We start from the raw sequence: 21190 nt of genomic DNA, 5'->3' as shown, positions 1-21190 counted from the left end.
AAATAGCATCTACATGGACCAACCAGGGAGGGATGCTATGGGCGGTGGGCCTGACTGTAAGATGTTGAAGGTGGCAGTGGGGGGACCTCCAGCTACGAAGACACCTCACCCCCAGGTACCTCTTTCTTCCCAGTTTTAGTTCTTTGCTGTCCCCAGAGAAGGTTCAGGATACAGGGCTTTGTAACTTCATATACTCTTGGCTTTATAACCCTTCTCATTGACCGCTGGGGCTCTCCTGCAGAGGGAGTTCTCAGCTTTCCCATGTTCCTCCTTCACACTGGCTCTGCCCTGCTCTTTCTTGGAGCAGAACTCTGCAGATACCCAGCCAGCCAGAGTCACTGCAATACTCACTTCTGTCCCTCATCTGTATCTTTCCTTTAGGACCAATGGGACTCCCAGGGCTTCCAGGGCCACCTGGTCTTCCTGGGGCATCTGGAGAGAAGGGATTACCTGGCCCCCCAGGCAGAAAAGGGCCAGTAGGTCCTCCAGGTAAGCTCTTGGTGGCCATCAGCTCCTGACGCATGTCCACACAGCCCCCCATCCTAGCAGTTACTGTGAGGGTCAGTCCAGAACTGATGTGTACTTGTGAGTTAAGCCTTTCTAATATAATGAGTGTATTTGTTTCAAACTAGCCCATCGAATCTCAGGTTTGATAAAGGATCAGAACAAATACATTTAAGAATTAAGAGCTGACGCTGAATATATTATTTATAAAGGAATAAATATTTGTGTGTTTTCCAGCCGTGAGACAGAGGATTAGACTACTGTTAGGATCGTATGTTTACTTCTTGTCCCTGAAATAGACATCTTGTTTATTTTCTGAATATTACATTAGTTCCTTCGGGAAGAGGGGTTATCAAACCTAATTATTTTAGACTTTTTTTTTAAACAGTAAGAATGAATTGGGAAGAGATAGGACAGATGGATATATGTGTGTGGGTTTCTTTAAAACGCCCAAAATAGTAGCATAGATATTCAGTAACAATTCAGGTTGTTTTGCAATGTTTGTGGCACCATAATCCAAAGGACAAATAGAGCACACTACTTCCTCAGGGGTCACAGTCTAGGTAGGCGGAGGCCTGCTTTTCGGAGTCTCCTTGCTTCCTTTCTGTGCACATAACCTATCAAACGTGACAAATTAATACAGAAATTTCAGAAGCCTTTAAGTGCCACAATTCCTACATGTACTCATTCAGGACACACGTGCCATAGGAAATTAACTCGAATTGTCTGTTTCCCAAGAGACTTTCATTTCGAGCCCTTGCAAAGGTGAGAACTCCATTAGTACAGAATCGTCGCTGCTGCTGTCAGTCACGGCGAAGCAAACTTTGCCTCATGTAAATACATCATCACTCTGCTTGTCACTGATGGCCCTCACACTGTTATTTATGTGCTCAGCCGTTGCTGTCCCTTTTGTCCTCACTCACAAATTTAAATTTTCTTCCCACCATGTGGAAACGATCGCCTGGTTTTGCCTTTCGACATTGCGTCTCTTCAGGCTGCAGAGGTAAGAGTTACAGTGAAATGGAGAACCTACCCCACCCCCATTTGCCTGTCATTTACCCTCCCCGCTGTGACTTTGAGTTAAGCTGCTGCATAGTTTTGTAAATGGGGTTTCTGGGGTCATCAAAGGTTTTACTGTCTGGGCTTCTCCACTACAGCTATTGTAACCTCATACTAGAGTCCTGCTGATGACCCTCATTACAGGTTGTCAAGGTGAGGTAGACAGAGTTTTAGTTCAGGCAGTTAAGTGTAAATGCTTTCATTGGATGGCACCGCACACAATAGTGTAGCTCCTTTTTAGGATCCCTACAAGGTAAACATACACAGCATCTCCAAAAGGAGCCACACCCAGTTACTAAAAAAGTGACTCCTTACACCTATAAGAGACGTAAGTACATTTTCAAGAAACAAATTTACTCATGTGTTAAAAATATTTACATAATACTCTGTTGTGCAAAAGCAACGTGTGGTTTTGTATTTAAAACATGTTCCCCAACAGGGAAAAGCAGGCATGCGTGATGGTTCATCGATGCAATCCCAGCATTGGAAACCGAGGCAAGAAAATTTGCCAGAGGATAGCCTGGGCTACAGACTGAGACCTTTTCTCAAAGATCTGCCAAAAGCTGAGAGGGCTGTGGAGAGGGCTCATTAGCTGAGGGCACTGGCTGCCGGTTCAGAGACCGGGGTTAGATTCCCAGCCCCCACAGGGCAACTCACACTTTTTCATAGCTCCTGTTCCAAGGAAGGTGACACCTTTTCTGACCTCCACAGGCATGACACATACACATACATGCCATCAAACAGCCATACACATAAAATGAAAAGAAAATTTAAACCCGCCCACCCATCCCCCCATAAAAAGAGAAAAAAATTACAAATATGTGCACTTTTTCTTTCCAGAGATTTGTTATTACTCTAAAGAAAATGCCCTGAAAAGAGACCCATATATTGCTTTTAGGGATTTTAGAAGAGATATTTTTATATTTTAGAAGAGATATATTATATTTCTTTCAGCTTCTTCATTATTAAAAGGTAAAGGAAAACAGAATTAAAAAGTTCAGACAAGCATGTTATTTTAAATATTTACGGTTTAAAACTAACAGATGCGTCTGCCTTCTTGGTGTGATAAGTTGAAATCCATTCGAAGATAACATCACAATCCCTACCCAAATCCAGCTAAAGGGGGAGAGGCATCTCACCCTCTGGAACTAGCACTTGGCAGACTGAGGCAGAAAGGCTCTTTGATAGAAATTGCCATGGGCTCTGTGGTTTAGTGAGATGCTACCTCAGAAAGCCAAAAGAACTAAAACAAACAATAGACCAGCTGAGCTCTCCCAGCCTGCTCTCTTCTTGGAAAAGCCCAGTTTATCCTAGGAAAGTAGGAGAGACTCCTGAGCCTCTCTCTCAGTAGCCGTGTGGCAAAGTCGAGTGTTACATTAAGCTGGGAATACTGTAAAACGTTCTCTGGGTTCCTGTTGCTTATAGTTTCACGCCAAGCTTCACAAAAGGTTAAGTTTCAAGCATCTTACAGACTTCCGGTCCATTCTGTAAAGGCACAGGAAGTATTGTGCGGGTTGATACTCCGTGGTCATGGCTACAGTTTCTCAGATTTTCTTTCTCCCTCATTATTGCTATTTAAAAATTATTGTGCACATTTGTTTTAACTTTGAGAAAACTGTAATTAACCAAATGGTGTCCTCTTAAACACTTCTTTCCCTAGAATATATGACACACATGAGTTCTTTGTTATATATTGGGCTGTGCTGTGACTCAATGGTAGAGCATATGAGTATCCTTGGGTCTCAGGAACATCACACACATGCATGTACACTCAGAGACAGAGAGACAGAAACACGGAGACAGAGAGGCAGGCGGAGATACACAGAGAGACAGAAACACAGAGACAGAGAGCGAGCTTAAGGCAGTATGATAGAATGGTATGTTAGTGAGGCAACTATGTTTAGAATCAGAGCCTTCTAGATTGTACTATGGATTCTGCAGTGTTTGGACTGTGTAACTGTACATGTATAACTTATCCCTGGGGTTTCCATACCTCTGATAGTTTAAAAATACAGCAGACGGCATGGTTGTCTGGTGGATGGAGTGATAAACACTTCACACAGGTCCTGATAAACCCAAGGCGTTCAGCATCTCTTTGCTGGCTCAGTAGTGTTTGTGATCTCTGGGATGTTTCAGAGCGACTGATTGAAACTTTTAGGAGCAGACTGTATTGATGTAAATATAAGCGGTATTTTAAGAGTGTGGTCCCTCCGTGTGGTGGTTCTCAAGGTCAGATTGCCTGGTCAACACTACTCACCTCACTAGGGAATGTTCTAGAAATGCACATGTAGATCCCACTTTAGACCTCCTGACTCAGAAACTGTCTTCTGACTCAGTTGGCTGAGGATTCTAATGTGCTCGAGTCAGAACTCAGCTCTGTAGGGCTACTTTCTCAGCTCTGGCTGACTCTGGAACTCCCTGAAGAATTAAAATCATTCCAAGCCTCGGGTTTCACCTCAGAAATTCCCAGAGGTCCCATCAACAAACCATTTGAAAAATCCCTTGTAGTTGGATTTATCAAGCCCAATGTTGAGGACCCTGCCAAGACTACCAAGGACCACAGTATTCTGTGGGGTGGGAGCTGCAGTAACAGTCTATCTTTGTGGCCCCTGCAGATCATTTCAACTTTCATTGAAGGTGGAAAAATCACTGTGTGAGAGCCTCTAGCCATCTTGAATTACATAGGGGTAACTGGTCCCACGCAAACCCACCTGGCTTCAGTCTAATGAGAACATGCTAAGCTGAGTTTCAGGGACCCCAGGTTCCTTTTGCAGTGACAACTGTGGTTAGCTCACTAGAAAATAATGGTACAAAGGGTGAAAATCCTTTGAAGGTCATCAAAGTATTGTTACCTCAGCCAAGAGCCAGTCATTTCTATTTCTGCTTTCGCTGGCCATCCATCTCTCATTCCAGCTGTCATCCAGTCATTTAATCCACAAAGGCTTTCTAGAAGATTTATGTGTGTCCCGGCAGGGAGCAAGGCAAATTCCCACCATTGTGGAATTCACAGTGGACAGTTGAAGACTCTTGTTATGATTTTAGCACTGCGTCAGGAATCCATCCTTTACCAGAGAGTGTAGAAGGAGCTGTGAACCCATCCCACAGCGGTGGTTTCAATTGCAGGTGAACCTGGGCCTCCTGTAGATGTGGATTCCTGTGTTCCAATCCCAGGACTTCCTGGAGTGCCAGGCTCCAGAGGACCAGAAGGAGCTATGGGGGACCCTGGACAGAGAGGCCTGCCTGGACCAGGTATGAGCTTCTTTCTCTGAGTTCACTGTCAGAATGAACATCTACATGAGGATCTTCAAGAGGAATCTAAAGAGTTCATGATAGCAAATCTGTGAAAACTTTCTTCTTCCTTTGTGTGTGCGCGCACATGTGTGTGTGTGTGTGTGTGTGTGTGTGTGTGTGTGTGTGTGTGTGGTGTGTGTGTGTGTATAGAACTGGACTCTAGATCCACATGACCTTTCTATTCTTCCATTGAACTCCTATTGAAATCTTTTAGATTTGGCCAGCTTGTGGACCATGTGCTTGGTAACCCCATAGCACATCGGAGTAGGTGCCCTGCTCTCATAACTGTTGGCTTGGTTTTGAACAACAACAACAACAACAACAGCAACAACAACAGCAACAACAACAACAACAACAACAACAACAACAACAACAACAACAACAATAAAACCCAACCAACCAAGCAAACAAGAGCAATGGAATTGGGAGCCAGGGGAGCAGAAACAGCTGGACAGAAAAGGGAAGGAACCGCGCAGAAGATGGAGAAGGAAAACGCAGGGTGTTTCTACACACTGCGAATTGTAGCACTGTTCCTGGAACTGACCTACCTGGCATTGCTCATCATTGTCGGGGTAGGAGGACCATTGCTGGCACACAAACCAAACTGTCCTGGCAAAAAGCACTCTGCATGGAGTTTACGTTCTTCTTACGTATCCCACTCACACTGGGAAATTTATGCTGAGCTATGGGGAGTCCTGGGCCTCTGGAAGGCACAGACCTCTTCAGACCGGTCTCAGTGGCTTTGTGCTTAGCATTCGTGTGTGGAGTACTGTGCCTCCCTTACTTCCTCCACTGGCTGGCTATACATGGTTCTCTTCAGTGCAGTGCCAAAGGCTGTGGAAGTGGAATGGAATTTTGTTTCAATCACTTATTCTCTTACTGCCCTAGAGGCCAGGACAGTCCAGGAATGGGCCTCTAATTGCCCACCGTCGGATCATCACAGGGTTCGGGGTCATGGCTGGTTTCTGCTAAATACTTAATGAAGGACTACATGATGCCCTGAGTACCCACCACAGTGTAGAGTGGCCTTTCTCAGCCTAGTGCTGTTGACTTGGGGGTCAGGTAATCGTTCTGTGAAGGGCCACTCATTGTGGACAGTTGAGCAGGGTCCCTAGTCTATCCCAGGATTGAGTATTGGATCCCTAACCTTGTACAACCAAGAATGCTTCCAGATGTTATCAAGCATCCCCCTGGGAAACAGAAACACCTAAGGTGGAGAACTGTTTGTGGAAGGATAGTGGGTTATTGAAAGTCTAAGGAGAAGTCAACACACACACACACACACAGAGAGAGAGAGAGAGAGAGAGAGAGAGAGAGAGAGAGAGAGAGAGAGAGAGAGAGAGAGAGAGAAGCCCTTATTATGGGACTAGAGAGATGACTTGGTTACTAAAGCTCTGTCCTTCCTTTCTCTATTTGTCTCTGTCTCTGTCTCTCTGTTTCTCTGTTTGTCTATCTCTATCTCTGTCTCTCCGTCTCTCTGTTTCTGCCTCTCTGTCTCTCTCTCTCTTTCTCTCTCAAACATTCTCTCCATCTCTCTTTTTCTCATCTTCCTTTCTGTTATTTTTGTATGTTTGTTTTTGGGGCAGGGTTTCTCTTGTAGCCCTGGCTGTCCTGGAACTTGCTTTGTAGACCAGGCTGGTCTCAAACTCACAGAGAGATTCCTGCCTCTGCCTTGGGAGGCATGTGTCATCACTGGGCTTGATAAAGTGCTTTCTGCATAACCATGAGATGCTGAGTTGCATCCCCCAGAACCCTTGATAAAGCTGAGTGCAGCAGTCAGTGTGCCCTCCCCAGCATCCCAGTGCTGAGAAGTCAGACCCAGCTAGGAGCCCTGGGACTTGCTCAACAGTCAGTCTCAGTAAGTCAGCGAGCTTCAGGTTCTGTGAGAGACTCTGCCTACAAACCAAGTGGAGGGTGACAGGAAGGAAGGTGATTTTCAAGGAAGACTTGAACTTCTGGTCGCTACATGAATGCATACTCAGGTACAACGGTACACATAAGTAGGTGAACACGCACGCACACACATACACACACACACACACACACACACACACACACACACACACACACACACACACACGCACTCACAAGCACACCACCACCACCACAACAAACTTATTACAGATGTTTAAGCAAAAGAGAAAAGCAAAGAAAGTAAACACAGCTTAAAAAGGCCCCAGTGGGCCATATGTCTGTCCACTCTTCTGCACGTTTATAAAGAGCCTGCTCTGCCACCCTGTTTTTTGCAAACTGCTGGTCTTAACCATTAGTTCTGTGTCATTACATATTTTCCGACAATATTGTCTGCGCCGGCTGCAGAATATTGCATTATTTGATTGTGCCATAATTCATTTAACCACCACTTTCATGAATTATTTATCGACTGTTTTGGTGCCAGCGCTTTGCAAGAAATAAATGAATCCAGCAAGGCCCTGTGCTTGGAGCAGCAGGCCAAGGAAAAGTGAAAGTCCTGGTAACAGCCCCAAAGACCTGAAAGTTAGCAGGGGCAAGGAACTTGCCTGGAGATAAGAGAGAGCCTGGAATTTCGAGCCTTTTGGAATTTAGGAATTCCTCCCCTTTACCCTTCCTCCCTGGAGAGCTTTTTAAAAATTACACATTGTTGGTCCCAGCCTAGACTTTCTGGCTTCTCAAGTGTAGATTGGGCAGTGAGGTTCATTTTTCTTAGAGTTCTAGGTGCTGCTGCTGTTCTGGGACCACCTTAAATTTATTTAAGGTGGTCTTAACTTTCTCTGATAAGCAACTCTTAAAGCGAGTCTGCCTGGGTGGTAAGCATTTCATACTTAAGCATCTGTGATTATTTCAGAGGGGAAGTATGATGGCTAGGAAGGGACACTCCAAAACTTGACTGCAGAGTACCTGATGCAGTACCTGATCGCCGTCTCCTCATGTCAGAGTCTGATTGTGAGACTTGTAAGTTAACTGTCACTGATGACTTCACAAAGTGACAGGATGCGTAGTAAATCCGTTTGCTATAAATATTGCAGGTACTGGTTCCTTAATATAAGTTCCTTGGGCACCATTTATGGTGTTGAGTTGGCAGGAAGAGGCTGGAGAGATGGCTCAATGGTTAAGGCCTTGCCGCTGGGAGGCAGAGGCAGATCTCTGGGTTTGAGGCCGGCGTGGTCTGCAGAGCAAGTTCCAGGGCAGTAAGGGATACACAGAGAAACTCCATCTCAAAACAAGCAAACCTAGAAGCTAACAAACGAAGAGTTATGAGGACCAGAGTTCACATCCCAGCACCCATACTGGGCAGCACCTTTGGATCTTTGAGAAATCCATCTTGAGGAATCCATATGGCAGTTACTAGAGCAAGAGTATGAAACCCCAGCACAGCCTATACTGGAGCAGCAGAGGGAAACGCTCTAAAGGGAAGGGTTTTAGAGCCGCACAGGGTAGGAAGTGATGTCTGCCGTCCGTGATATTGCTGCCTTGCCAAACCCAGACCCTGCAGCCTTCTTCGGTGCAGGGCAGATGCTTGAGGGGACAGGATTAGGACAGTCTCTTAGGTCAGTCCCTATGTCATCAGTAAAGGGACCCCACCTCCCATCTCCTTTGGCTGAAGTTAAGTTTCTGTTTGCTCTGGCAAGTTGTAGTGAATGAACAGAGCGTGAGCTATACAAACACCTCATCCCTTGGCTCTGGAGAGCAAGTGTCAGAATAAGGCAGCCATGGGTATGGTTTCTTTAGAGAGTCCACTGCACATGGCAGCCGTCTCTCTTTTCCTATAGAGACCCCAGCCAGATTGGGTTTGCCCACTCTAAGGAGCTCAAGCTGCCTTGAGCATATCTTTAACGACACGATTGCCAAATACAGACAATTCTAAGCCACTGGGGTTTAGGACTTCAATATGAACTTGGAAGAAGGATGGTACACACCAGCCAGGGATAAGCTCATTCAAGGAAGGACTTTAACAAGTAGCATCTAGAGACATGGAGTGGGCATACACGGCCACATAAGGGTGCTAGCATGACCCCATAGAAATTGCAGTTAAGGAACTGGAGGAAGAAAAAGGATGCTAAGCAGTTAAAATACTCTGCAAGATTAGCATGGCTGCACCAGAATCCACAAAGATGTATCTGAAGCTTGTCAAGGCCGGGGGTGGGGGCCGATATACACCACCTCTGCCCTTGCTGCCAGATGTGTGCCCTCTATGCCTGCTGACATTTCTCTCTCCCTCCTGGGGTAAATGCAGCCTGGGTTGTATGTGGCTGGGTCATATGTCATATGAAGACTCATTTGACAATTCATATGAAGGGGTTAGCTTGAAACCAGCACGTCATCAACCCTTGATAACAACCCGTTCTTGGAAACCAAACCCTAAGCTGGGCAGTGGTGGCATTCACCTTTAGTCCAAGCATTAGTGAGGTAGAGGCAGGTGGATCTCTGAGTTCGAGGCCAGCCTGGTCTACAGAGCAAGTTCTAGGACAGCTAGGGGTACACAGAGAAACCACATCTAAAAACAAACACCAAACACCACCCCCACCAAAAAAAAAAAAAAAAAAAAAAAAAGAAAGAAAGAAAGAAAGAAAATAATGTTCCTAATATCTTTAACTCATTCCTCATTATGAAAGAATATTTGAACGTAAAGGCATTACATGTTCAATGTTTTCTAAAAGCAAAAAATCAAAACCCCAACCAAAAACCACCCAACCAACCAACCAGCCAAAACAATAATGAAGAAAATGGAATAACCTCCCTTTCAACACTTCCCAAGTCTACAGCTACAGATATGACCTAACTCTTTAATAGACTATGTCATAATCTAGGTCAGTTTGTTATACCTTTCAGGACTTCCATTGACCCAGTTGCTCCGTGGAGGTCATAAGCCAATGTCATGCACTTGAGTAGACCAAATGAGTAGATCCAATGTCATCCAAGTCGGGGAGGAGGCTCTGAGTCAGCTCATGGGATGTACAGGCTGTAGTTACCGCTGTCACTGCCATGAAATTTCCTGCAGGGTGCAAAGGAGAGGCTGGCCTGGATGGTAGGCGGGGCCAGGACGGCATCCCTGGATCTCCAGGACCTCCGGGACGCAATGGTGACACTGGAGAGGCGGGCCGTACTGGAGCACCAGGTAAAAGTTCCCTTCCTTCTCTTTCCTCTGCCCTGGCAGACTTTGCTGTCAGCAGCACCCAGTGTGGATGTGCACACAGCTTTACCTTGAATACCAGGGAGGGCTTTTCATGTTTCCTATCTTTTGCTAATAAATCCCAATCGCCTAGGAGGTGTTTCTATCCTTAGTCACTGTAGGGGAGCGGCTTCTAAGATGCCTCTTCTTTACAAAGAGGTGAAAATCTTGAACTGCTCTGAAGTTCTCTGATGAGCATTGAATTTAACCTGCACACTTCCATGTATTTAGCATGTATGCATGTGTGCGCATGTATGAGTGTGGTGGCTTTTCTGTAGTTGCTCCCCACCTGGTATTTCATCCTAGGTTTCTTACTGAATCTGGAGCTTGCCAACTGGCTAGGCTGCCTCAGTAAGGCTCTCCAAGTATCCTCCTGGATCCATTTCTCCAACTCTGGGTTCTAGATGTAGTGGGCTTTAATGGAGTTCCTGGGGATCTGGGCTCCTTGTTTTACCTAAAGGGATACCAGCCCTATGCGGGTCGCTATGCTGTATCATTTAGGGAAACTGGCAAGGAACAGAGACTACCTGTTTAGTTCATAAACAATTACAATTATTTTCAGTTCTCACTTGAGTGATCAGCCTTGCAGAAGTGCAATGGCTTTGCTGGAGGAGTTGTATTTTTTGTGTACTATAGATGGACTTGGGGGTCAATCTGGAGGGGCAGGGTGTCCTGCTCCCCTCTGCTTCCTGATTTTGAGCAGGATGCTGAAACAGAGGTACTCGAAAATGCTTATTAAATGTGGATTTTTTTTTTTACTTTCTCTTGTTCTTTCTTTCTCTAGGTCCTCCTGGTATGACTGGTGATCCTGGGCCCAAGGGGTTTGGCCCTGGATACCTCAGTGGCTTCCTCCTGGTTCTCCACAGTCAAACAGATCAAGAACCGGCCTGCCCTGTGGGCATGCCTCGGCTTTGGATAGGGTACAGCTTGTTATACTTGGAAGGACAGGAGAAGGCACACAATCAGGATCTTGGTATGGATACCCCAAGGATAAGCTGTCACGTGCTATATGGGTTTATTCATGCTATGGCTCAGAGAATAGAACCTAGGAGCTAACCTTACAGATCCATCAACTTCTTAAGCACTGATCTTGCACAGCTTTACAAAACAAACAAAACAAAACGAAACAAAAACCAACCAACCAACCAACCAACCAAACAAACAAACAAAAAACCAAATGAAGGAAGGAAGGAAGGAAGGAAGGAAGGAAGGAAGGAAGGAAGGAAGGAAGGAAGGAGCCTGCCATGCTAATTCTCATGATGCTGTTAGATGCCACAGAGGCTCATTCTGGTCACTGGTTACTATTTGACTATTTATTACTGTTTTGTTGTTGTTGATGATGTTGTGTGAGGTCCAAATTGAACCTCTTCCGGGACCTCTTGAATGAGACTCACAGAGGCGGTGATCGATGTAAAAGCAAGAGGAGTTTAATCATTCCGACATGTCGGGGTCGTCCCACTTCAAAGGGAGATGGCCCTGAGCAGACTCAGGGAGTTATATACCCTGCAAACAATTGGGGCAGAATTTGCACAATGGACACTAGGCAGGGTACTGTGTGCATTTGGTGGAGTGAAACAACTTTCATATCGGACTCAGTGTACCATTCAAGACTTTCCCAAGTGGGTGTGTGTGGGGGTGTTGGTTGGAAGCCACAGGTAGCTTTGTGTGACAGTTTGGCTTGCAGCTGTCCCAGGAGCCAAACCAGTTTTCTTCTTCCTGGAAGGGAGGGGTCCTTGTGCTTGGAGGCTTGCCCTGGAGCTTTCCCACTGGTCCCAGATTGGTCCCAACTCTGGCTGTTTCAGTTGTTGTTGTGGAGGTGGTGGTAGTGTTTTTGGTTTTTGTTTTTTTTCATTTGAGACATGGTTTCCCTATGTAGCCCTGGCTGACCTGGAACTGTGTGGACCAGGCTGGCCTCAAATTCCCCGAAACCTGCCTGTCTCTGCTTCCTAAGAGCTGAGATTAAAGGCATGGAACACCACAAGCAGGAGGCTTGACTGTTCTTTTTGTTCGTCCTCTTTGGCAATAGGAAAGATGTAACTGTGCTACGGATCGCTACTTTTAATGCTACTAAATGTAAATTACTTACCTGGGCACACTGAGCTCCCGTGTTTATGAAATTGGTTGAAGGCCGAACTTGCTGGGTTATGCTACACCACTGGCAAGCGCCAACCTTTAACCCTGTCTTGTTTTGTTTGGGGATCACAAGCCTTTAAGCCTCAGCCCTCCGTGTTCCTTCCCATCTTTCAACAGCAGATTTGTAAGCCGCAGGACTCAGTGCCAAGGCATATGATAACAGTGGCAGGAATGGTGGATACAGGAGGTGTGTCAGCCAATAGGGGTAGTTGACAGCTAGGTAGGTCTTACTACCTTCACCAGGCTGGTCCCATGCTCGTAAGAGGATGACGATGTGTCAGGCCGATGAGTGACAGATGTTCAGATGCCCATCTTTATTTTCGTCTTGGTACTGCCCCCACACTGCCTTCCTTGGATGCCTAGAATCTTTCAGGTGTGGGGAGGAGAAGAATTTATCTTGAACTTGTTTTCTCTCCCCTCCCCCAATACTGGTACTTTTATCGCCCTGGTTGGGCTGGAACACTTACTTAAAAGTTCTGAAGAACCCCCTAGGTAAAATTGAAGCCCCTTAACAGGATCGCCAAAGCCCACACCCTGTGGTCTGAATTATCTTCAGATACCAAGAGATGAAGTCACACAGACGCACTCTCCCTGGCTCCCACGAGCCACCACTGAGCTCTGAGCAGCTCTGTGCCTCTGGTGCTCTCCATCTCAGCATCCTCTTGGTGTGGTCACCACCATCTCCAAACCTGGTGCAATCATTTTCACATTGGATGTCCCATCTTAGGATAAAGTCCAGTCACCCTTGTGGGAGTTTTGGGCAACCCTCGCCTCTCAACCACAGGGCTTCTGTCTCCTCTGTGACCATCTGTTTGCTCATTTGTATTAAGACAAATGCATCTGTGCTCACCCTGGCCTGGGAGGGTTGTTGGGCTCCAGAGAGGACTGAATGACGCAAGCTGGTCCACAGATCAGGGAGGTGGCCCAAGCAGCAGTTAGCTCTGGCATGGCTGTCCGTAGGTGTCACCTGTGGGAGCCGTTGGCTGCTCGAACACAGCAGGCTGCTCACCCACTGTGTATCCTCTTCTCTCCAAGGTTTGGCAGGATCTTGTCTTCCTGTGTTTAGCACTCTGCCCTTTGCTTACTGCAACATCCACCAAGTGTGCCACTACGCCCAGAGAAATGACAGGTCCTACTGGCTGTCCAGTGCAGCTCCTCTTCCTATGATGCCACTCTCGGAGGACGAGATCCGCCCTTATGTCAGCCGCTGTGCAGTGTGTGAGGCCCCAGCCCAGGCGGTGGCTGTGCACAGTCAGGACCAGTCCATCCCACCGTGTCCACGGACGTGGAGGAGCCTCTGGATCGGGTACTCATTTCTGATGGTGAGTCTCCTGCTCTTCAACCTTATTCCTGACTAGAGAGCAGTCCTGTGTAGAAACCAGAGGGTACGAGGTCATCTAAGCTACTGCAGAGTCTAGGCTGCTGAGATTTAGGGCCATCATTATTGCTTTTATCCTTTCTCATCAATTATTTTTTGGTAAGTCTCGTAGAAGATGGATTTATCTCAGCCAGCGGGGAAATTGGCTCCATTTGGAATGCATACACATCACACGTCCTACTGCTCTTCAGCAGATTGTAAACTAACTGTTCTTTATGAAGTGACTTAAGGAAGAGTTTTACAGTACAGACCTGGGCATGCTACTGACTCTGTCCTGGTGGTCTGGAGTGACTGAGCCCTAACTCTTTATTCTTATCTGGGTAGCACACTGGAGCTGGGGACCAAGGAGGCGGGCAGGCGCTGATGTCACCTGGCAGCTGCCTCGAGGACTTCAGAGCTGCACCATTCCTTGAATGCCAGGGCCGGCAGGGAACCTGTCACTTTTTTGCAAACAAGTACAGCTTCTGGCTGACCACGGTGAACCCAGACCTGCAGTTTTCCTCTGGCCCGGCACCGGACACCTTGAAAGAAGTTCAGGCCCAGCGCCGGAAAACCAGCAGGTGCCAGGTCTGCATGAAGCACAGCTAGAGAATTCAAAACATGCCAACAGGCATCAAGGCAGACATCCCAATGGAGGAGAAGATTCCCTGACTATTCTAGCAAACTCAATGGTGCTCTCTCCAGACTCTGTTAGCCATGCCTTGTCTCAGCACAGTTATTCCTAGCCTCCTCCTCCTCCTCCCCTCCTTAGAGCAAGCAAACACTGCCCACGTGGAGTTGTTTGGCCCCCACCACATTCTCCTTTTATTGAGATGATGGGAGGACAGGCTTTATTTGAATGTGTGTTAATTCCCAGAAAAGCAAGCGAATGACAAAGACCAGATTATCAACTTCATTCATTGGTCGATAGAGTCTCAAACAACTGAAGTCAATTACTCTGTAATGCATTGGGCTTCTGGCTAGATTTTACAGGAAAAAAAAATATAAATAGACCAACAAATGAAGCTATGGAGTAGAGATTTTCAGTGTTTCAAAATGATTCCCTCTATAATCTATTTTTTTTTTAAAGCCAGGCACTTTAAATAATTGTGAGACCATGGCCCAAAGAGGTTTTTTAAAAGGAGGAAGAAAAGAAAAGCAACCTTTCTACACTGCCAGCATTAGAGGAATCATTTCAAAGCAGAAATGGGTCATTATGCAGGAAGGCCTGCAGTCCTGTGTTCCGGAGCCCCGACATTAGCATAAACACTTCACAGATGAATTTAAAACGTTACGTTCTCCTCTGCATCTCACGGAGAATGGAAGTGCCTACTTTGGCAACCCCTTTGAAAAGTAGCAATTATAGAAAAAAATATATTCAATAAGGGATTAGGGGCCTAAAAGCTATTAATGAATATTAAGGTAGTGATTCACAAAAATTGACTCCCCTTCCCAGGGAACTTGCAAACAGACCACTTTCCCCCAGTTGGGGGCCAGCCTGTCCTTCTGCTAATGGGACTGAAGCCACATGGGGCTTACTCAGGCAAGAGAGAGCCTGATACAAAGTCAAGAGCTCTCCTCCCCAGGAGAACCTGCGAGGCTCCTCCTCCACACGGGGCGGCTCACTCCGGAAGTGACAGGGCTATTATTATGCACTTGGGAGAAAATTAAGGGCTGGCTTAATTAAACTTAGGTAAAAAGATTCATTTATGTCAGGGTCACCCCACCAGGAAGGCATGGGGGCTCGCTTGCACGGAAAACAAAGACCATATCCAATCTGAATTTTGTGTTCCTGAGTTTTGTTTTGTTTTTTAAATGGGAGCATCTGTCTCACCAATTTTCAAACATTCTTTATATTTTATTAGCATCATGGCAAGACAGCTGTTTGACACTGGTACTTAGCAGCTCCTGTACACGGAAAGGATCCACATCAATTTGCAGTGACTTTCTCCTTACCAAAAGCTCTGCTTGCTATCAAGTCAGGGATGTCTACAAATCACAAATTGAAAGGTTTTGCTAGAAAGGTTTTTTTTTTTTCTTCTCGAAATTCACCTTCCTCAGCTAAAGTAAAACTGTCATTTTAATGGAAAGGGAGTTTTTTTTCCCCCCTGAGAGACCCTCGTGTCAGAGCTCAGTTTTCAGTGCACTTAAGAATAATTGAAAGAAAAACTCAATTAAAATTTTGTTTCTGAGGCTGGGGAGATGGCTCAGTGGCTAACAGCACTTACAGCTCTTGTTGAGGACCTGAATTTAGTTCCTGGCATCCAGTTCAGTCAGCTCACGGTCACCAGGAACTCCAGTTCCCCTTTCTGGCTCCCCTGGGCCCTTCTGTACATATGCAAACACACACACCCACAGACGTACTCATACACAACATGAAAAACCAAAGAAAATAAGAGTATTTCTAAGGTGTGTTTTCCTTGCCATCGTTTGGTCAGTGATGAACTCCTTTATGCAGAATACATTGAGCATCTTTTTTCCCTTTCTGAAGGCTGTCTGTAGGATGGTAGTTTAAGAGAATTTTCTGGTAAATAACATCTATCCTATTTTATGTTTTAAGAGAGCACCCTAGTCTGTAGTTCAGGTTGGCTTGGAACTCACTACATAACCCCACATTGGCTTCAATATCCTGGCAATCCCCTGGAGCTCAGAAGTGCTAGAAGTCCAGCCTTTTAAAAAGAAACACGGTTTTTGTTTTGCTTTGAAGACATTGTCTCAGCCTGGCCTGGGACTCACTATATAACCAGGGCTGAACATCTCTATCTTAACATCAAATGCTTTCTCGAGGTAGCAGAATTTTTCCTATTGACCCATCTGATTTTAAGTTCAATGCTGTACGTGTTAAATATTTTTCCAGTGTCTGAAATCAAAGCTCACTTCTTAATTTACATTATTCTTACGTTTCCAGAATCTATATCTATCATCCTAAAGCAGGCCTCCTGAAATTTCATCATGAACTTGGCATGAGAACATGTTCCAGGAAGAGGTCGTTGGGAATAGCTGAACTGTTAGAACACATGTTTGCTTTGCTACATCACGTTAAACCCTTCAGCCTCGCTGTTAGAATATTAACACACTTCAAGTAAGTTAGGACTGGTTAAATAAGGCGGGCAATTTAACTACCCGAGATAGTGAGCATGAAGCAGCTCGAAGTATAGATCCCATGATCCTCTTGTGAATACTACAAGGATTGGTGATGCATTTAGAAATGGTCCAGAAGGCAATAGGAATAGCATTCTTGGGACAGAAGAGCATATTATCTTAAAGTTATCATTCCTCTTTCCACCTGGTGGTATATCAATGTCTTTGGAACAGCCTTGCTCAATGGGGGCCATGAACAAAGTTTTGCATTTATTCTATTCCGTTACTGTGATGGTCTTATCTAAATGTCCTTTTCAAGACCTCTACCCTCGATGGGCTGGAATGTGCCTAGAGCCCTCCTGGGAATTATTTTGAGTGCAGAGGGGGTGTTTCCTTCTGGGTTCTCATTCTTGGTAAGTGGAAGCCACCAGGCGTCCAAGCTTTGTCTGGTCGGTTCCCCAGACTGAAACTCACATCCCTGCTCGTGTGGGTTGCCACTTCCTCTCCAAGCTTCTTGCTCTCACAGATTTCCACCTAGCCTCTTACAGATGTCTCCAGTTTGGAATTCCAGTCATCCTCTAAGTTTCATCCAAGTGAGACTCTTATCTTTTGGCTTAAAATCCTGAATGACCACACTGCCTGTGGAGGCCAAAATGACTTCACATGGGGTAAGAGGTCCATCGTGAACCGAAGCTGACTGCCGGGGAGTGCCTTTTGTTAGTATGAGCTGCACACGGCTCTGCAGACACTCACATGCCTGTGTGTCCTTGGCTTGTCTTTGTGCCATCCGAGTCCTTCCCAGGGCCCATTGGTTTGGTAGACACGTTTCTCCTAGCACAATGGATTAGTGGCAGGTAGATGAACTTCCCAAAGAGATGGGGGGGGGGGCTGTCTCCTCTCTGTTGCTTCTCTAATGTCTCAGGACAATTCCTTCATTCCGTAGCTAAAAACTGAAGCCCTGTGAGGCAGGGACCATGCTTTGCTGGTGTTTAGATGCCCATCAGTAGCTATTATTGGCTTGATTCTTTCATTCAGTGACAATTTCCTATACCTTGGTAAGCCTTTGATGTACAGCTCTGCATATAGGATCTCGACGGTAAAAGGCTGACCAGCATACGCCTGTCTTACTTCAGAATATCAGAAAGTAAAACATAGCCACACATCCATAATCCCTTAACACAATTACCACCGTAAAGCCAGTCAGCAAGCATTGATCCTTCTTCACTCCACCGTTAATTATTTCTCTATGAACTGAAAGTTCAGCGATGAGGAGATCCATTCCTAGGTTTGTTGGCAGCAAGAAGATCCTTTTCTGAAATGACACGATGACTCAGCCGCAATCTGTATTGTCTCATGATGTAAAGGGCTTCTTGGCACCAACATCCTCTACACTGTGTGTTTCGAGCCCTTAGATAAAGTCGGCAGAATGGCTTAATGGGAACTGAACTCCATCAGGGTCTCCTTGGCACTTCCTGCAGGTCACCACAAAACTGACCATTCTCCTTTGTGACCCGTGTTTCTACAAGCCCACTGGAATAACAGTTGTCCCTCTCTGATTTGGTATGGCTACAAGAACAGTGGGAACATAAGGACTTGTGAGTGGGTTGAACCCAGATTTTAATCCAGTTGCGTCCCTTTGAGCTGTGTTACCATGGGCGAGTTCCGCTAAAATGCCCTCATTTCTAAGGTAGGAAGGATATTACACTCATGTTGAGAATTAAAGTTATTACCTACCTAGTGCATCGCAGTCCCCATTCACCAAGTATGGACACATCTTCTATGTAAAACAAGGTATTTTAATATGAAAATTATTTCTTGCTTCCCCTCCCAACAAAATTACATGCTGCTTCTCACGGCATATAAATTACTGATTAGAATTGTTTATACCTAACCAGTTCTTAACATCTTCTTTATTTCAAGTCACAAAGTTACTGTACCACAGAAAGTACCCCAATTTCCTGCAGGGACGTTATAAGTAAGGTCTGCAGGGAACAATCAACCCCCATTTAAAAAACAATTGGCATTCTGCAATTGTCACTGCTACTATCTGCAAGGAACTCTGTGTAGTGCATTTTAAACCAGGATGTCTGGCTGCCACATCCCTGTGAAATGTTTGAATTTTATGGTGCTTAAATATTTAATGATTCGTTGGAAAAATGTGAAACATGCCCATTAAATTGCATCCGTTTCTCTAAACCCTGGTTTTAGAGTAAAAGATTTCTATCACATAACTTTGTCAAGATGCCCGATCTACTAGTGACGCATAAATATTTGCTGTGTTGTCACATACAATGTGGTTCATTATATATAAAATTCTGTGGCGGCCTCCAAGACCACTGTTGTTGATGAATGTATTTTCTTTTAAGCTAAAGTGGGTTTCCTCTTACATGTGTATGCGCTCTTGTGTACAGACACGTGTACGAAGTTGTGTGTATGTATGTGTATGTGAATGGCTGTTCCTCAGGTGCCATTTGAATGAGAAGAAAAATTAAAAGGAAAGAAAATGACTGCTTATAGATATGGTGGACGAGAAAGCTTATTACAGCTATGTGGCTGACCATAGCTAGAGGCAGGGACATCTGGGAGAGTCCAAAGTAGACATGACCAGACTGAGATGGACCATGTTAGGAGAGGGGGAGGGCAGGGGAGAGGAGGAGGGCAGGGGAACCAGGTGCAGAAGCCAGGAAACCTAAAGGCACAAAGATAGGGGTTAACCAAAATGGTTGGATCGTATAGGGAAGAGCAGCCCCGGCCCCTTGGGCTGGAACGTTTAGGGCAGGGGGTATGCCAAGCAGGAGGACCCTGTCTGTAATAGGTAAGGACTGAGAGACGCAGGGAGAATCTGGCTGCCAGCATTTTTTGTATGTTAAACAGGCACCTCAGCCAGGTTTGAAATCTAACACAAACCAGCTTGCTTTTTGAGCCTGCTTCTTCACTGGCCTGAAATTCACCAAGTAGGCTAGCTTGTTGGCTAGGGAGCTCCAGGTACCCATCTGTTTCTGTGTCCTCAACACTGGGATTACAAACATGATGCCTGGCTGCTTGAATGTGGATTCTGGGAGATTTAATGCATCCTCATGCTGGTTTACCCTTAGGACTGGCTTAGGAGGAAAGTCAGGGTGATCTGCAAAGGCGGGGAGCCAGGGCTGGGAAAAGTAAAACTCTGAGGATCTGTAAGGCATAGCTCTCCATTCAGTGTTGGGTGGGGAAAAGAAATGAGACCACAGGCAAGATGAGACTGCTTACTTACAAGGCTGCTTGCAGGGCTGAAAGTGTGCAGGTCAACTGCAGAGCTAGATAACGTAAGGCTGTGTTACTTGTAGCCTCCCTGTGCTATGAGTTTTTCACTGCTATGACGAATGCCAGAGAGAAACAACGTAAAGCTAGTTTATTTGGATATGGTTTCAGTCCACGTTTGGCTGGATAAACTGAGATGTGACGAGGAATCTCACACGGTGGGAACAGGTCGCAGAGGCTGCTCACTTCACGGTGGCTAAGAAACAGACCGAGAGAGACCAAGCCTGGCTGAGGCACACAGCCCCCAGGCACATGCCTGGAATGGCTTACTCCACCTCTGAAAATTCCCATCACCTCTCAGCGGCGATACAAGCTTGCAACACAAGCCTGCAACGTATTAGCCTGCAGCGGGGATGGTGAACAGAGGGAACATTTCATATCCAAACTGCAAGTGTGCCCTGCTAGGCATGGGTATTCCCAGCTTAATCATGTTAAAAATAGGGAATATTTCAAAATGGGTGATAAGATATATCACCTTGGTCTCAGAGAAGCCAGTTTGCTTTAGGTACATAGAACCAGATGTCGAGAAGATGGCTCAGTTGGTCAAGTGCCTATAGCACAAGAATGATGATCTGAGTTTGGGTCCCCAACAGCCTTGTACGATCAAGCTTGGAGCAGTCCTGCATGTTTTAATCTAATACAGAGGGGGGTGGGGTCAGGTGGATCCCTGAACTCTGGCTAGACAGTCTACGCCTGCTTCAGTGAGAGACCTTGCCTCAAAAACTAAAGTGATGATACTGGAGGTTGGAGAAGTGGCTGAGAACACTGGCTGCTGGTTTAGAGAACTGGGATTTGGTTCACAGCATCCATGTTGAGCAGCTGCTTAGTGTCGGGATTGAATGCCCTCCTGTTGTCTCTGGGCACCTACACACACACACACACACACACACACACACACACACACACACACACACACACAGTTTGCTTTACTTCCTGTCATGATATGAATGAGCTTCCACTGCAAGTCTTGATTGGTTCAGAGATTTCAATGTACTGCTGAAGTCCCAGTGAGGACAGACAAGAAGACCACAGTCCCAGTTCCTGCCCTGGACAGGAAGATGTGCTCTCGTGGCACAGCCGGTATCTCCAAGTCACATGTGGATGCCAAGAGGCAAATACCCAGGGTAAACAGCAGGTCTGTGATGGGAGCTGTGGTCTCTAGGAAAGACCTCAACCAGGGAACGGCATGAGGAAGGCAGAGGAGATGCTGCTCCTTACACGATACTGAAAGAATCCCAGCATCAGAAGCGCTTCACAGCCTGGATGGTAAGACCAGTGTGAGCCGCTGTTAAGAGCAAACGGGCTGAGGTCCAGAGCGG

At 45.9% G+C, this 21190-nt stretch overlaps 1 protein-coding gene across 1 annotated transcript in view; it reads left to right on the top strand.

Annotated features, from left to right (window-relative positions):
* The window catches only part of Col4a4 (collagen type IV alpha 4 chain), a 118575-nt gene extending 99805 nt beyond the window's left edge, over positions 1-18770 (top strand). The window contains 7 exon segments of the mRNA XM_032901460.1: positions 382-489; positions 1499-1507; positions 4687-4812; positions 9833-9949; positions 10788-10976; positions 13172-13458; positions 13839-18770. Coding sequence (XP_032757351.1) covers positions 382-489; positions 1499-1507; positions 4687-4812; positions 9833-9949; positions 10788-10976; positions 13172-13458; positions 13839-14102 — 1100 coding nt within the window. The 3' untranslated portion in view covers positions 14103-18770.
* Positions 18771-21190: the final 2420 nt, after the last annotated feature.

Source organism: Rattus rattus, chromosome 4 (assembly GCF_011064425.1).
Source record: "Rattus rattus isolate New Zealand chromosome 4, Rrattus_CSIRO_v1, whole genome shotgun sequence".
Classification (NCBI taxonomy): Eukaryota; Metazoa; Chordata; class Mammalia; order Rodentia; family Muridae; genus Rattus; species Rattus rattus.
The sequence above is the reverse complement of the archived record's forward strand: the minus strand, read 5'-3'. Positions and strand labels throughout refer to the sequence as shown.